Source organism: Centroberyx gerrardi, chromosome 11 (genome assembly GCF_048128805.1).
Source record: "Centroberyx gerrardi isolate f3 chromosome 11, fCenGer3.hap1.cur.20231027, whole genome shotgun sequence".
NCBI classification, from domain to species: domain Eukaryota; kingdom Metazoa; phylum Chordata; class Actinopteri; order Beryciformes; family Berycidae; genus Centroberyx; species Centroberyx gerrardi.
Genome location: NC_136007.1, coordinates 16,757,125 through 16,775,070, shown reverse-complemented (window position 1 = coordinate 16,775,070; position 17,946 = coordinate 16,757,125). Strand labels below are relative to the sequence as shown.

The window sequence follows — 17,946 nt, the reverse complement described above, 5'->3', positions numbered from 1 at the left end:
AATCCAAAGACCTGCTTCCAAAATTGAGCAGGTTACTCTTTTTAGAAGCAAGTTTGGGTGACCACCTATTTTCATCTGACAGTCAGCCTAATACATCTTATTCAAACACAAAAATATCTAACATCCATGGCAATGCTAATACTGCAACAAAGCATTTCGGTGGCGATTTCATAGCAGAACAAGGAATAATGTAGAGCAGATTTGGAAACTAGCTCAGTGCATGTTCACTTTGGCATGAGGCATTGTGCGACACGGCACCCAGCTGAGAGCCCAATATCCAAATCTGCCCCTCTTCAACCAGCTAAAGTAACCCCCCGCATGGACGCTCTCTCCTCCTTCTCCCCCTGTCAGGCTGCAGACAGTGGGCAGCGGCCCTCGGGGAGCTCACCCAGGGAGGTGCGGAGGAGCCAGAGATCACAGTGAATTAGAGTTATGTGTGACATGCAAAGGAGAGGCTGCAGAATGTGGCAACAGCTGAGTGTAAAAGTGAAGCTTTTACGCCCGAGGGGAGAGGAATAGTTGACAAAGAGAGTGGCCTCCCGTGAAAAGAGTTAGCTCTGTTCTTTTGTTAGCTCTTTAAAAAAGAAAACATGGTATCTGTTATTGTTATCTCTTTTAAAGGAGTGGAGGAAAGGACTCAGTGATGTCTTTGGTGTCATATTAGAACACAAAATTAATTAATGAACATACCATGGTATAAATCATTTTTGCTTTGTCCTTAACCTCATGCCTCTGGCAGTTGAAATCCCACGTGAAACCGTGTGCATATTGGATAGAAAAGAGACCTATTTCCTAAATTTCTATTTTATATGTACTACTTTTAGAATTTTTAGTGTTATGTTCTATTTAATGTGAGCAATCCATAAAGCTGAATTCCTTGTATGTCTGTGCAAACTTACTTGGCCAATAAAACTGATTCTGATTGTAATTCTGAATCCACAAAGTGCAATGGGATTTATATAAAAACCCCAAATCTGAGACAAAATCGACAGAAGAAGGCCTGATTAAAGAAACATTCAGGCCTACACTCTCCTTTTGTGCATCAATAGAACCAAGAAAATAAATAAAATCATGACATGGTCGGATAGATTGGTGCTTCCTTGGTAGGCCTACTAATGGCCACCTTCACTACTCATTTGTTTGTTGTACAAGGTATACTGAAAACCATTTCCTGACTAGCGTGTTGTCAGCATGCACTTTGAGATAAAGTATATCAGGTTTACAAAGTTAGATAGTTGGGGGAAAAACACACAGGCTCTCTTCCTGTTTGCCCTGCAGTCTCTACTGTTCAAGCACTACACCAGAGATGAGTTTTAGGGAACATTATACATTTGTATTTTGGCCTAGTTTTGAGGCCCATAAGTCACTGCTGCTCAAGTTTCACAACAATGGAGGTTGTTGTTTTTATGATGCTTGGTCTGACGTTACATTTTTCTTTTTCTTGGCACATGCCGGCCTGTTGGGAGTATCTTGTGACATCTTCCAAGTACGTTTCCTATGTATGACGCTACCCGAGGAGCCTCCACGAGCTTGCCAGAGGTTGAAATCAACACCATACTACAATGACTACAGCACATAGTCTTTTCATTGAAATAGGTTACATAGCCATGAGGTTGACAAATGTGGACATCCCAATTGTGAGAACCTGTCCATAGAGTGATATTTAACCTTGGATCATCATTCACTTTTCATCACAAGTTCATGAGCAGTCCACCTCAAACATTAGCTGCCTTGGAGATTAAAAGCAGCAGCATCAGGCTTTTTTTCCCCCTCCAATTCTCAATAACAGTAATTGCAAACATTAAATTACTTCTTGAAAAGTATGATCCAGGACACAGAATAAAATACAGTTACCTTGATCTGCTTTTCCTTTGTTGTAGCTGTGTGAAAAGTACAATTTTCAGACTAGGTGTTAAAAATAAAAGTAAGAAAGTAGTGCTGAATATGCGTCTCCATACAAGATCTCGATGTTTAACCGTTCTTGACCTCCCATAGAGGTATTCAGTAAAAATACCAAGTATAATGTTATACCCTAGAGTGAAATGTCCCTTTAAAACATGGCCTGCCAAAGGAAACTAGAAAGGGAGGTGAGACACAAGCACTGAGGTGTTCAAGCTTTTATCTCCTCTCAACAAAGAGCTCCACCAGACCCAGAGTACCAACTGTGCTTTCTCTCAAAGGGATACACTCGTGATGATTTAGACTCAGTTGATTACACACAGACACTCACACAGACACACACACAGACAGTCACACAGACACACACACAGACACAATCTTGTAGGTGATAACAAGATAACAAAGTCAGGAGCTGAAAGCAATCTGACTGTGAGTCCTGGAGGAATTCAAGGAAGATTTCAAATTCACCTTTGGTCAGAAAGTAAAATCAGTTCCACCTCAGACCATGATGTTGCCATGATGGATGGGGTCCAGCAGTGGTTGGCTTTAGGACCCTGTAGCACACACACACACACACACACACACACACACACACACACACACACACTAGCCCCATACCCCACACATCCACATCCTATAATCTTTCAGGGGCATAATATAAGACATAACAGTCGATTTCAAATCAAGGAAGGTTTCACTGTACATTTACCTTGGGTGAGAGAGTGATGTCAGCTCCACCCCAGCCCATACTGGGCTCGGTATTTTCATGGTGGGCGGGTTCAGGACTCGTTGGCTTTAGGACCCAGTGGCTCCTCTAGTGAGGCAGGCAGCGGCTCGGCTCTCAGACTGAAGCAGACAAAGGCGAGGGGAGAGACGGCGTGCCGCTATCCTGCAGCATCGACACCCACTCCCTTCACTCCGCAAGCAGCGACGCAGGTGAGTCTCCTACCGGGTGGGATTAGTCTCATACTTTACTGGTTCAAAGAGAAATGAAATGTAAATGTTTTCGCCTCGGAGTGGGCAACGCTGAGATGTCATTGTAGTTATTTGAGTATGGAGCAATGTTTAGGATTTCTTCTGCTGCACAGAGATGTGGGGCCATTGAGCAGGTGGTTTGTGGGTAGGTGTGCGCACACCCAACCCTATTTCTAACAACTTGCGTTAAAACCTAAAACCCGGTGCCCTCTGCCGTGTGACCGCACTGATCCATCCTCATCACCTGAAAATGAGAAGTGTGGTGCCAAAAAACTTTTTTTTCCCATTTTGAATAAGGCTTATAGCTACCTCAGAGTGGCTTAGTGTTCCTAGATATGACAGATGAGCCTTGATGATGATGACTGGTCAGTCATAATGTGATGCTGGTCTTTTGGGAGTGTGTAGTCACTGGGTTGTTGTGTGGGTGGCTCTGTCAGTAACACAGAACCAGACAAAAATGTCATGCTACCACGCAGTGCAACTGCATTGCTGTCTGATGCTCAGGACAGGATTTGATTTGGGAGCATGCCCTATATGCTTATGTTATAGTGGGGATTTTTTCCCCTCTATTGATGAATGTCTATACACTGTATCAATCAATCATGATGAAAAAGATAATCATGATAATAATGGATGAGATCAATATAGTTCAGTACTACTAACATATGATGCTACTAACCTATGGTATAGTGTTCTGACCATAAAGAAAGCAGGATATTACAGTTGAGAAGATGTTTCTTGACTTATGCAGTCAGTCCTGGAGAATGAGCAGGCTGCTGCTACAGCTAGCGGCAGCAGTGACGGTGATGTCACACCGAAGGCACCCTGTTTGAGACAATGGACTGTCCTAGTTGATGCTCCAGTGGGGAAGGGTCACTGTTAGCTCTGCCCATTAGTGCAGCAGATGGGCTTGAAACCTGGCCTTTGTCAGCCGAGGAGCACCCATTCCACAGAAGTCCCACCCCTATCCCTATCCCTGTCTGTCATAAAACCCAGCCAGAGCCAGGAGCCAGCAGGGGATTGGAAGGCCCAGGCACATGTATGGGTGGCGACAATATGTTTCTATCTATTTTAATGCCCTCCGTTTGTCATTGTGGTGAAATATATATGGCATTGAGCCATGAAGGATTAGAAATGGGCAAATGAGCATTATTAGGCATTGTGTGATTCATTGCTTTTCATGCATAGGCACAATAGAACATTTTCTGCAAAACGTGGCACCAGAGGTTTGCATGGAGATTTTCTGTGAGGTTTTAAGGTGTTAAAGGTTCACTTTCAGATACACTGGAAGCCTATGTCACTGGCAAATTGATAGAACATTGCTACAAATATGGTGCAAAATTGAAAAATACAATGGTGTGACTGTATTAAAGCCCATCAAGGCAAGAGGGACTTAGAGCCCACAGAACATAGGTGTTGTCCTTTTAACAAGCCACCTTGAGTTGTGTTCAAAACCCAGTTACCGGATCTTCAAGCAAGTCTTGCAAACGTATCAGTTTACAAGGCAACATAGGAGTAACAAGTGACAGACGTCACTCTGTATCCCCTCTGCACATCTTGGCCTCATTTTGACATTTAGATTGTAATTGTGACATCACTTTTTAGTTTTAAAGAAAAAAAACTATTTGAATGAGGAGATTATGTCACTGGAGCGGGGCTTTAAACTGTGTACAGATAGTTTCCTATAGATCATTTCCTCTTTTGTGTGTGTGTGGGTGGGTGTGGGTGTTCATGGGTGTGTATCAGTGTTGAGGTTGAAAGGTTTGGTTCAATCACTTTTTGTGGCTATTGAGGACTGAGGTGTGGTCACAGCCACCAGGTGGGGGTTTAACAGGAAGTGACCAGGCTTTAAATAGAAAAGCTACTCCAGTCCAGTCCTTGGCCTATCCACTGACTCATTGCATCCCCTGGTGTAAATCGTAGCATGAAATGGCTGAGCCAGTTCCCGTCACACCATTTCTAAGAAGCAGGATCAAGTGATAGCTGGTAACAATGTTAGTCAAATATCCATAATGTATAGAAAAGTCAGAGCTGACACCTCCCCAATAGTGATGAAAGCTTCATGTCATTCCAGTCTTGTGGTGAAATTGGACATGAATTTGGGTAGGGATGCACTGGTAACACTTAAAACCTCCTGAAACCATTTCCAGCTGTAGAACATCTAAGTATTTAAACACTGCACTTGTCAAATCCATTACTTTTACTGAACAGTGCAGATGTAGATCATTAGGTTGGAACAGGCCAAAATGACTAGAGATCTAACATCCTTCTATGTATAAAAAGGGTAAAAAGTTACTTGGCTTTAATTTCTGACATGTTACACAGATCTCTTAGTATCGAATTGATTTTTATTATACAGTATAATACCCATACCCTATTTAAAATTGTTACCAGCCTGATACTTATACCAGGGTTGGTGTCATTACATCCCCAAATTTGGTAAGTGGAGTGATACTCTAGTGGCGTGGCAGATTACTGTTGCGTGTTTATTCTAGAGAGGGGAATTCAGCCTCGCTGATAATCAAACTGATAAGCACTGATGTAATGCCAAATCTAATAATTGTGTAGCTATATACAAATTCAAGGGTTTGAATATCATTTAAATAGTTGATTTTATCTCATAGCCTAATAATCAGTCATTTTGATCAATGAATCTCTAAGAGAGTTTTCTTAACCTCATACCCCTAATATACTGGGAATGCAAACCAGAATTTGCATGGTTCAACTGTTTCAAATGTAGAACAACAGGTTTTAGACTATAATGAACTGGCCACAGCCCGTTCGCCCTGACCTGCAAAAGCAAAATGTAGGTAGCTCTACTACAACAAAGGCCCAATATGGGTGAGGGACATCTGTAGTTGATTATAGATCTATAGTTGACGCAAGGGATCTATAAGTTTGTTGAATCTGGAATCTGTAATTATTAATGCTTAATAATTTATAGGCACCAGAGAAAAGAAACTTTACAAAAGCACATCCTGATGTGAGTGGCCCATACAGTTCAGCCTGTCATGTGCCAATCTATCGCAACAGCATCTGCTAGAGAGTTTTGTCATGTCATCATCACTTGGTTCCTGGAGATTTTGGGGCTTAATCACTTTTGAATGTCGAAACCAACAATCAAGCAGTTGTTCTATCACACAACCCTTTAAGGAATGATTTTTTTTCTCTATTCCCTGTGTACCTGTTCCCTCAAGAAAGTGCAGTGCCATTGCACTTTGCAAGCTGGCCAGGTGCCAATTACTGATTTGTGTAGGCAAGTAAGACAACTGTTCACAGGTGTATTTAGGCCTAATGCTGATGCTGCGAGTTAAGAGGCAGAGACATATGCAACTTACCACATGGTATATTGAAAGTGGATGTCACACTGGATTCTAGTCTTAATCAAGTAAGGCCAGCAAAACGGTCACCTTATTTCATGTAGTTTAATCATATTAAAATTATTTTCAAGTCTAGGTCTGGCTCGCTTTATGTGCAGAAGAAAGGTCATTTATGGATTTATCTTAGTCAAAAGAATTCTAATAACTCTACTCCTAACAAACAACTTCTTTTTCACTTAAAAAAAATCCTCCAATAACCATGGGTTTTCATTAGGCAGGATGTAATCATTTTTTGTGTGACATTGCGTTTGTTAATCAAATCTGGGTCAATGGGAAACCTAGTTACTGTCTGTCCGTCAGTCCATCAGTCAGTCAGTCAGCCAGTCAGCCCTCTTGATTCCCAGCTCTGTGCCTAATCCTATTTTAACACGCCTAATTCTGTTACATTTCCCCAGTGAGGCCCAACTCTGGCCTTCTGATTATTTAAATATGACATTAAGAAATAAGAGGACATAACTTATTGTCATCATGACATCAAAGCACCTAGTGACAAATTCCCCATCTGGTGCCCAGGGGCATCGGATCTGCAGAAGCCTCCAAGGTGCGGAGGCCTCTGGCTCTGCTAAAGCTGAATATTTAGTGCAGGCTGAAGCACTGTAAGGGCTGAAAACCCTTTTTTTATTCAACACAATAGGAGTTCAAGGGCTGAAATACAATTGTAACTCTCCTGGTTTAAAAGCAATCTGGATTTTTTTTTTTTTTTAAATTTTTGAACGCTAATCCATCAATCCAAGTGTGCACAAGGTCAATGTTCTTTGAAGTGGTTGGGATGCATCGCTGTTTGAGACGAGGCTATCCAGTCTTACTGTTAATCTTTCACATTTTGAGCCCAAAGACCAGTGCATCTAAAACAGTCCTAGTCTCACTTAAAATAATTGGTGCAACCTCTCATTCTGTATGCAGATGAAACCATTATTCTCATGGCAGATTTATAGAATTCACATCCTAATGAAGTCCAATTGACAGCTGTTTGGTGTCCACTCTGCCTTAAAATGAATGAATACCAAGTCCGTATTAACAACTCATGCAGGTGTTGTGATGAACACTGACTTCTGATTGAATTTACTGTTGCCAAAAATGGTCTATTTCTGTCAGTAATCATTTCGTCAGTCTTTCATGTCAGACCATGATTTTTACTCTGTATTCTTTTCCCCTTTTTTGCCAGACTCCCCGGAGCTGATCACCACCACCACCACACATCTGTCACAAACCATCACCAGTTTCAGCCATCATGGAGCTAGACTTTGGACATTTTGACGAGCGAGACAAGGCATCCCGTACTCCACGTGGCGGGCGCTTGAACGGACTCCCCAGCCCCACCCACAGCGCCCACTGCAGCTTCTACCGCACGCGCACTCTCCAGGCCCTCACCAATGAGAAGAAGGCCAAAAAGGTGCGCTTCTACCGCAACGGAGACCGCTACTTCAAGGGCATCGTGTACGCCGTGGCCGTCGACCGTTTCCGCACCTTCGACGCTCTCCTGGCTGACCTCACACGCTCGCTGTCCGACCACATCAACCTGCCGCAGGGTGTCCGCTTCATCTTCACTATTGATGGCACACGCAAGATCGCGTCCATGGATGACCTAGAGGAAGGTAAGTCGAGTTGTGTAGGCCTACCAAGTGGTTATGATATCTGTAGTTTTATGCAATTTCTTAAGGAGTTAGGTGATTATACTCTTCATTCTACAATAGATCTATGTGAGATTGAATTGAGATATCACAGTCCACCATGTTAAAGAAGATCTGCAGTTTTAAATCAGTGTCTATGCTGAGATTAAGATTTAGAAGCATAACATTTCCACTACTCTGAGATTAGGAGTCTTATCTGTTTGGTCTAGACTCCCGTAATCTCTTCCTATGATGTATCAACTTCTAATCTGAAGAATTACTTTGGACTAGAGCAGTAGTGTGGTCAATATATTTTGAGTAACCACAGTTGTGGTGATTCTGTCTGCCACATTGCTAAATGCTATTCAGTGAGCAGGAGATAAGTAATTGAAGGGCAATTTTGATGATGAATGACTATGAGCAGGCCAGAATTGGTGTGTATGTTTGTGAGTGCTACTCTGAAGACAGAAATGAAATTATCTCAATTATGTGCCTCTGATAAGTAGAAAGAATTATATTATGCTGGGTAAATTTAATGCTGAAGATTAAGAAGATCTTTGAGATTCATCTTTTGTCTTGTTGTGTGCCACATAGACTACAAGTGACTGAGAAGACATACTGTACTGTATGTGATGCACCAGTTTGTTTTTTACTACTGCTTCACAATGGAACTTTGGAGGCCATTTTCACTAAAAAGCAATATTGATTAATTGAGTCCTTGTAACATGTATAAGCTTCTAAAAAGCTTACTCTTAACTTAACAATATACTGTAATGAACAACTACCCACACAACCAGGGTTTGCCCTGAAAGGTGACTTATCAGCATTGTTACCTTACAGTCAAACAGCTCAGCCTACTCACCATGAGAGCAGGAGCTCTGCAATGTTGTGCAAAAAAAAAAAAGCTCTAAAGAGTAAATCCTTGTAATATAGTTATTTTAATATAGTTATTTTTTGGAGGCATGCAATCTGTTCCTCTTGTCATTTGGCAGGTAAGCTAACCAGCTAAACCTTTTTAAATGACTAAGTGATTGTGAGATGATAATGATAATTGTATCATTTCATTCAGCAGTAGGCTAGTTTTACACCCTGCCATGCTATTTCATATTGTTGCTGCCTGGGAAGCTCTGTTGTGCTTCTGTCTGGTTTAGGTAGATGTGCAGTAGGCATAATCTCATCTCATAGACAACTTCATGTGCAGCTGCCTCTAATGCTGATGCAGTGTATGATCAGGCAGATTTATGATTTATAGGATAGAAAGTAGTCGGCTACATTCAGCATCAGAAGGCTCATCAGAATAAGAAGTAATTTGACTGCCTTACAGACAAATTCATGCTGCCAAGCCTCCAAAGCCGCTTTGGAGTCCTTCTTTCTGTTTGAATGAAATCATTGCACAGGATTTGACTGGTTGATCCATGCGTTCGCCTGCCTGCATGAAAGGCTGACCTGTCAGTTTGCTCACAAGACACTGACAATTTTGTGACAGTTTTTTTTTTTTCTTGGAGAGCTCTTGGTGGGATGAGGTTGGTTCAACCTGCTAGCTCTGTAATATTGATGCTGAACTTGTGTTTTCTGAGGACAACAATGTTACTTAAATACAGTTTAGGCCTGGATATATGTCCTTTATCATTGTTTCGACACCCACGGCCAGTTTGCAGCATGGATGTTGTCCCAAACTGCTTTAGGACCATTTAAAGCAGTGCTGGTTCAAGCCTATAAACGAGAGACAGAAAAAGTTGTCTCGAGACCCAAACAACCCAAAAATATCCCTCAAAAAGACTTTTGAGGGCTATTTTGTAAACTAATGCAACAAAATCGACCTTTTTTTAGGCTACTAAACCTGCAAGGAAGAAAAGGCTTTTGTTCACCAAATTTTACATTTCACAGAAGTAGGAATGCCATAACGATGCTCTAATCTTGCCACAAACCCAACTTTGGGTCCTGATTCATCTTCTGAGAAACATTACTGTATGAAATTGTTCCAAGGAAGCGGGGTGAGGTGGATGGGGTGAGCTTGGTCAAAGCAAATGAAGCAAAAAGATAAACCCCTGCTTAATTTGTTCAAAATGAAGTGATCATCTCTTCTATTTGAGCTGCTTAGGAAATAGAGGTGTGTGCGTGTGCGTGTGCGTGTGCGTGTGCGTGTGCGTGTGCCCATTTCCTAAGTGCTCTTCTGCATGTGTGTGTGGTGGGTGCAGGATGGGAACAGTGGAAGGTGCACCACCCTATGGGAGAGGAAGAGTGTGTGTCTGGGTATAGAGTCTGACTGTGTATGTACGTGTGTGTGTGTTGGGTTTGGGGGTGGGGGGGGGTGGGGTGTACCTCACTGTACTTCCTCTTGGGGGGGTGTAATTAATTACTCAATCTCCCCTGCACTGTATTATCCCCTTTTAGTGCCTTTGTCTGTGCTGTAATTTCTCTACATTTGGCCTAATTGATGCCCTCTGGATTCCCCCTTTGCCAAACTGTCTGTCTGTCTCTCTCTGTCTCTTCCCCCTGCTACCCTTTGTCTGCACTTCAGCTCCTCTCCCTGTCTCTCACCCGCTGCACAAGAGCAGCACAATCAGAGGTGCTGAATGGAGGGTGGAAAATGGAGATGTACTGTAGACGGAAGCGGAAAAAGATTAGTTAAAGGATTAGAGGAAAGATGTGTGGTTTTAGGAAAAGTGAATTTGAGGTGTGGCTGGAGCACGTTTTCTTATTTAAGCCCCTGACAGCGTGTTGTTGGGAAAACCCACACCGCTAAGGAATGCTTAGTGACATGATTTCAGTCTGATCTGGTAGCCATACCGCCCGAGTACGTCTTCATGACAGGAATCCTCCCTTAATGTCCAACGTTAAGACTTACTTGATGGGATGATTCTTACAGGAGAAAGCTATGCTTTATCTGGAAAGGAGGACTGTCATTGTGCCAGCGTGGCCGAGCCTAGGGATATATGCTTTACTCTCCAGGAAAAAACAAGCAATATTTAAAGTGTGAGGATGTGCCACTGTACTGTGAAGCAGCGTAGTGTGAGACTCATCTGCGCTGTGCTCTCATGGGAAAACCTCGAAGCTTAAGATCCTCTCTTTTCTTTAAACACCAGACATGTACATGTGCCACTGCGAGCTACAGCAGAATTTGATTATCACACATTGCCAATGGTTGTTATACCATCACTTCAGGTGTAATGCATGGCTTCAGTGAAGGAAATGCACTGTTTACACAGATTTTATAGCGTAGGATAGTCTATTCAGTAAATATGAACATGAAACTCGATTAGTTTGTTTCCATCCTCAACAATTTTGTAGGTATCTTCAACCAATGTTTACCCTAAGCATGTGCTATGTTTTCTTCCTCTCCAAAGCAACAAATTAGATTTCCCATAATGTGATATTTGAGATGGTAGTGAAATCCTAGAGATCGTTTCTCCCACTGGTCCTAGTGTCTCACATAACTCTAGTTCCTGTTGGTGCAAATATTTCCTCATTGAGTTTGACGCTACTGGGGCTTCTCAGGTGTCAAACCAAGTTGAATGGCTCATCACATTACAACGCACTAACCCGATTTCTCTGTGCCGTCTCAGGGGAGAGCTATGTCTGCGCATCAGAGAACTTCTACAAGAAGGTCGACTACACGAAGAACGTCAACCCCAACTGGTCCGTGAATGTAAAGGCCTCGGCCAGCCAGAAGAACATGCAGTCCCTGGCCGCCAAGGCTGCCGGCGACTCCAGAGAGACCAAGGACTTTGTTCGGCCCAAGCTGGTGACGGTGATGCGCAGCGGTGTGAAGCCACGCAAGGCCGTGCGTGTCCTGCTCAACAAGAAGACGGCGCACTCCTTCGAGCAGGTGCTCACCGACATCACAGAGGCCATCAAGCTGGAAAGTGGCGTGGTCAAGAGGATCTACACACTGGATGGAAAGCAGGTATGACTCATTCTGAACTACGGCCTCGCATCGTGTTCTCAGATCAGACAGAAGATCGCAGGATATGATCAATGCTGGAAACCTTAACTCAATGTGTTAAGAATAAACTGACCAATGCAAATGAAAAATTCAAAGCTTCTGCATGTAGTTCAAATATAATGACACACTAATAGTTCTTTTGTCTCCATCACGCAACATTTGTTTTCATAATAGGGAAAACAAGAATAAAGGTAGCATGTGAGCAAAGCGGCACAATAGTAAAATCTGTGGTCAGGATTCAGGACAATTACACATTCATACATCCACCCACACCCAGGCAACTATCGGCAGGATCAAAGGAAGGAGGAAAACAAATATGATTTACTTTGATATGTAAAAAATAAATAAAAGATCATGTAAATTTCTCTCTAGAAAAGACTGATGAGATCTTCAGCGGTATCGCTTTCAAAATGGTCATGGTAGGTAGAGAACAAAATGTTATTGTTGCCTCTTGCCCTCAATCAATGATGACACGACCAAAAAATCCATGAGAACAACTTCTCTTTACACAGTGACCTTCATTGTCACGGTCTTTATTCTGACTTTCAGTTTCTCACGCAACACATTCTCCTACTTTGTTGTTCCAGTCATTGCTGTCTTGTCCATCAGCCTTTGTCATGGAGTTACTTTTTAGGCCATTGGTAATTCTGAGTCCATCTGTGTTTCAAAGGCTCAAAAGTCTTGGGAAGTGCTGTCTTCCACCCACTATGGTGTTCAGTCAGTGTACACAGGGCCAAGCCCTTTATTGTTGTTTGATCCTTGCACCTTGTTGCCTATTGTTAGCCCATTTGGGATGGTGCAAGCTGGTGTTTTAGAAAAAGCACTGACAATATGGGTCATGAAACACCTCGCTGAGTGTGTTAACATACACACCGATACCAATATTAGCTGGGATATCGAGGCTTGCGTCTTATTCCTCTCTGGCTACTCTTGGTTTTTGCGATCTGTGGAAGCTCAGTTTCTATGATAATACTGGGAATGTTCCTTTTTATTTATGCGTGCAAGAATATTTTGAGTATGATACAATTGCACATTAAGCAGCTTATCCAGACTTTAACTTGGATATGAGGAGATGATACTATGAGGTTGTGAATGGTGTCTCTTTTGTAGTATCTGCTTACTGAGACACACCCACTTTCAGGTTGGGGGGGGAAAAATGTTTGGAAATAATGCTGAAGACTCAGATTAAAAAGGGTCAGCTTCTTCTGAATGTAGCAAAAGCCGGACTGACTTCAGAGACATCAGACCGTCCTGAGGTCAATCGATCCGTCAAAGACACTTTTCATCATGAACTCCCACTGTCAGGCTATGCTATGTAGACGCTGCATGTTAATGTGTTAAAATAGGGCATGTCTTGGTTAATATAACAGAAGCCGCAGCACAAAGGGTGAAAGTGTCCTGAGCAACCTTGAGTACTCTCTTGTGTTCAGTTCAGCGATCCATAGGCGGTTTTAGCCGAACCGAATTCAGGGCACAGGAATCCCCATGAGAAGACACATGCAGAGAAGTAGTGAGAAATCAGTGGGAATGAACAACAAAGACTTGTATTGAAATCACACCTACAGCAATATATGGTGAAGTTTGAGATTAAAGAGAATACAGTCTCTCCTGAATGAAAAATCCGAATCTGTTTTAACACAAAGTGAATGCACCACAAGGTTTTTTTTTATCGATTTCACTACTGCAACGATCATTATCAAACAAATAAATGGTAGTCGAGCTATAGCCGCGATCAGCCTTGCATTCATAAAGGCACTCCTGAAAGTCATGATTGTATGATAAACAAGTTTGGAAAGAACAGAAGTTTTGCCTTTTTAACACAAGCAACTGCAGATTGTCAGCGGCAGAAGCAGCAGCAGTCACTCTGGACCTTCTCGCTCTGAAAGCCAAAGTGCCAGATTGTGCAAACATTCACAAGCGGGACATACAATCAGCTGAGGTAAAAGCCCAAGAATGGCGAGAGGTAATCAAACAATCCGCATGGGGCACACTTCCACGCTTTAACTTTGCCTAAAAGTCACCCCTGGGGAAGACTCATTGTTTTCTCAACACAAGGGCTAAGCTAAAAGGACAGCATGTTTTATTCATGTTCATGCTTTACTGGAGCTGTCTTGAGGGAGAACCACAGCCACCAGGGTCACCCACCTGGAAGGATGTGAAAAGGTCTGTGGGATGGGTGTTGGACAATGCCCTTAATGTTGGGCGTGTGTGCTCCTTTATAGTAATGTAATAGACAAAATGTGAGTGATGGATGTGGTCAAACAGGACTGAGATGGATAGAGCTTCTGTGTCAAAATTTGGTCTTCAAATATTTTTTGTCTACAGTAGATTGTGACAAACAAAGATCCTCAGAAGGCATAATTTGCAGATGGAAAATGATGTTTTTTTCCAATTTTTTTTTATTTTACCTTTGCTGCTGAAAATACAGATCTGTTTTTTCATTTAATCATTTTTTCAATAGTTCCCTATTTTTCTCAACCTGTAGTTATCCAGGGAATAATAAGCAAGCATGGTCTTTTTTTTCAGCAGTGCCCTGCTTCAGATTCAGATTCAGCTTCAGATTCAGTCCCACACAATCACACCTGTAATTTACTGTATGGGCCAAACAACTGTGGCGATGCTTCACAGGCTATTGTGAAGCGTGGTTAATGAAGGGAGGCAGGGCTGCGGTGGAGCGGACGTGAAAGCATGTGTGGATATGAACATGTACATCTGTTCCTCAGTCCCGTCTCTTTGATATGGTTAAATGTTCACTAATCCTCGTGCAGGGACCTCTCTTATATTATTCATTACAGAAGGACCGGGGGCCACGCCGTGTTCAGCCCCTTTAGGTGTTGCGCTCCTTCAGTTTTTTCCTCTCTATTAATATGCTTACTACAAGGCCAGCATCACAGTCTCTTGGAGGAGGGGAGCTGCACTCAAATGATAAATGGCAAATTTGATTTTAATGCCCTCTCCCAGGGGCGTAGTCTGGCTGCCCTGGGTTTTTTTTTTTTTTTTTACTGTTTTTTCTTCCTTTTTTTCACAGAAACACTTGTTAAGATGTTTGGATATTGGAGGTCACTGCACCTTCTTTCAATGGTTGCAATATGGTTGTTATCATATTTTGTCTGTGCTTTTTATATTTGTGTGTGTATTTTTCTCTGTGGTTGGGTTGTGGTTAGCTTTGGTTCCTCCGTCTGCCCCTCTCCCTCGCTCAGAAATATATATATATATATATATTTTTAATTTAATTTTTTTTTTTGCCGTGCCATGCATTTTTAATGATAACTTATTTCCACAAGTGATTTTAATAACCACCATATGCTACAGTAACTACCCCATATCCGAGCATATTGATTCTGCTCGTGTCATCACCGTAGATAAATGAACCTCATGGTAATTAGCCTCGATTGATCTCCGACTTGTGTTGAGGATTCTCAGTGTCATTGTAATGCACAGAAATGTGCAGAAACGCTGCGTTGCGTGCATTATTGGGGTGTCTTTGTGTGCAGAGGCAGGGAAGGCTGCAGACTGCAGCTGCTCTGTGGTGGAGGTGATATGGTAGAGGCAATATTGATGCAGTGCCCGCCCCTCCCTGACTCTGCACCGATCCTCCTCTTCCCATTCCATTGCGATAGCTGCTGGGACCGGTTGCTAGGAGACCACATCCCAGGCACAAAGAGAGCCCAGCTGGTGTGGACTGGTCTGTCAGTTACCACATCCTGTAGTGGGTGTGAGAGTTTACTATCTATGTGAGCCTTTTCGATTTGAAAATCACCTGTCATGTTTCTGTGTACGTTCAGGTCTGTGTAGGTGTGAACTGAAGGCATGGCGGTCCTCAGGGTGCATATGTATATTTTCAGTGTAAGAGAGATAATAGGTGATTTAGAGGGTGCTTTTGTAGCATTTATAAAATGGCTACTTTTCATCCTTTGATTTTTTTTTTCTTCCCTTGATCACCGGCTTTGCCACTCTTTAGTGCTGTGTAGACTCTAAAGAGGACCAAACCCTCCTGTCTTTGTCAGCGTGAGCGAAATCACTCCCATTTTCCCCTCAAATGCTGCTGCTTTTCACTTCAATCGAGAAGGGTGGGGCCAGTGGATTCAGGAGGCATTTTCCATTCTTAAAGCAAATTACGATCATTTTATATTCACTGATGGGGAGTAATTATTCCTCGCGTCTCAAAATGACTACATTTCTTGATTTGCCCTCACCTCCTCTAAAGGCTACATTAAATGAGAGAGAGTTTATTTAATTGCTGGCAGCCATTTTGTATTCATTCTTTTTGATAGAGGTGTCTGCAGAAGAGAATGGCTCTCTGATTTGCATCGTACTTCCACTACTAGCTCTAGCTCATCTAAATTGCTTATTGGGACGGTCCGTGTCTAATAGATGGCAAATTCAAATGTCATTTTCATATGTGACTTATGCTGAAGTCATACTGTGATATTGTGCCATTTGTCTTTATGAATTATCTTGACGATGCCGCTGCATTGTCGTGCATCCTGTTATGGCTTTGAGTGCTCATTATTCTGACATGGTTAGAATTGAGGTTTGCCTTTAAGTCCCTTTTTAAAACTGATTTGTCAACAAAAGATGATAAATTGATTCTCCAAGCATGCTCCAAGCACAAGGTCACACTGTTATTGTCGGAGAACAAAAGATTCCAATTGCTTTTAAAAGTTAATCACTCTTGGTAAGAAAATAGTTTGACTGAATAGGGGATGGATACAGGCGTGGGTTCAGGGCTTCGTAGCAAATAAAATACATCCGGTAATAGGGAAGAAAAGCCTGCTTTTCCTTGGTTATCAGTGCTCTTGCAGTCTGCCTGCTCTTTGCCATGCTGCAGAAGCAGTTGTCATGGCAATAAGCTCCGCCGTGATGGATTCAGTTTGTGACAATGGCTGTAATACGCTGAGTGTGCTCTTTACATTGGGTCCTACCTGCCTGCTCTGTGTTCCTCCCCCGTTAACACAGTTCACTGCAGACACACGACACACACATGCACACACACACGCACACAATGCGAAAGAGAGACAGACAGGCTGACAGAGGGGCGTGGTTCACATGATAAAGCATCTGAAGCAGGCATGTCAGCCGGTTTGCATCCGCTGCGTCTGCTTCCCCTCACACTCCTCCCCACTCCTGCATGCACCACATCAACAAGTGAACATAACCTGGGGGGGAAGAATAGGAAACACAATTTAATAACGCTAACGCCACATCAGTCAGCCAAATGGCAAGCCTACTTCCTTGGGGTCGGGGAGGGGTGGAGGAGGGGTAAGGGTGGGGGTGGGGGCGGGGGGCAGCATCAGGCACCAGCTGCTCCCCATGACTGTGCAGATATTGCTGCCTGACTGGCTCATCTGTGGACCAACTGCATCCGGTGCAGCTCACACTAACACGGGGCTGGTGATTAGGGTGCAGAAGCTGGTAAGCAGGGTCACAGTTGGATAAAGACAGGCCAGAAAGGTCAGCGGTGATAAAACAGGCACTCCTTGTTGAGCCATTGAGTCGTTTACATACACATTAATATTCAGAATATGAGCTGTATCCTGGCTAAGGTCTTAGTCAGGATACGGCGTTTACATGGCGCGATCAGTAACCAGTTTTTTCATATACCTGTATACAAGGAGATAGTCTAACATTCTATAGTTTCCCCGCTGTGTTCACTTTTGATGCATACATGCCAGAATATACCGGTTAATATTGGCATGTCCCAGCTAGCATATTCTGGTTTTTCGTATTTTTGGGATGTGGGCTTATCCTGGTTGTTGTAAACGGGATGTGGCGTCTACATTCTCCAGCTCATAAAGAGAATATTTGAGTATCCCGAATATAAATGGAATATTAACGTACATGTAAATGCGCTCGTTGGCGATGCCCCATCACTGGCTTTGTTTTCATTTCGATTTACTGGATTGAAGACCTTTTTTGTTTCTCCCACTCTGAGATCTGCCATCTGAGTTACTGATACGCAGGCTGCCGCTATGTGACATGAAGTTTTAAGGCTTTTTAAAGCTGCTTGTTTGTTATACTCTTGTATTGTCAGTAAAACACTGAAACAAAATGGAGAAATGGTGTGTACTTTGGAGGGATATTCCACTCTGTTTTGTGCGGAGGCCATAATATTGATCAGGTTTGTGTGTCTACA

General features: G+C 42.7%; 1 protein-coding gene across 1 annotated transcript in view; it reads left to right on the top strand.

The window, feature by feature from the left end:
- The first annotated feature begins 2,759 nt into the window (after positions 1-2,759).
- LOC139910803 (neuronal migration protein doublecortin-like) overlaps positions 2,760-17,946 on the top strand; it is a 30,874-nt gene continuing 15,687 nt past the window's right edge. The window contains exons 1-3 of the mRNA XM_071898228.2: positions 2,760-2,835; positions 7,420-7,849; positions 11,431-11,771. Of these exons, the coding sequence (XP_071754329.1) occupies positions 7,486-7,849; positions 11,431-11,771 (705 nt within the window). The 5' untranslated portion in view covers positions 2,760-2,835; positions 7,420-7,485. The remainder of the gene's footprint in view (positions 2,836-7,419; positions 7,850-11,430; positions 11,772-17,946) is intronic.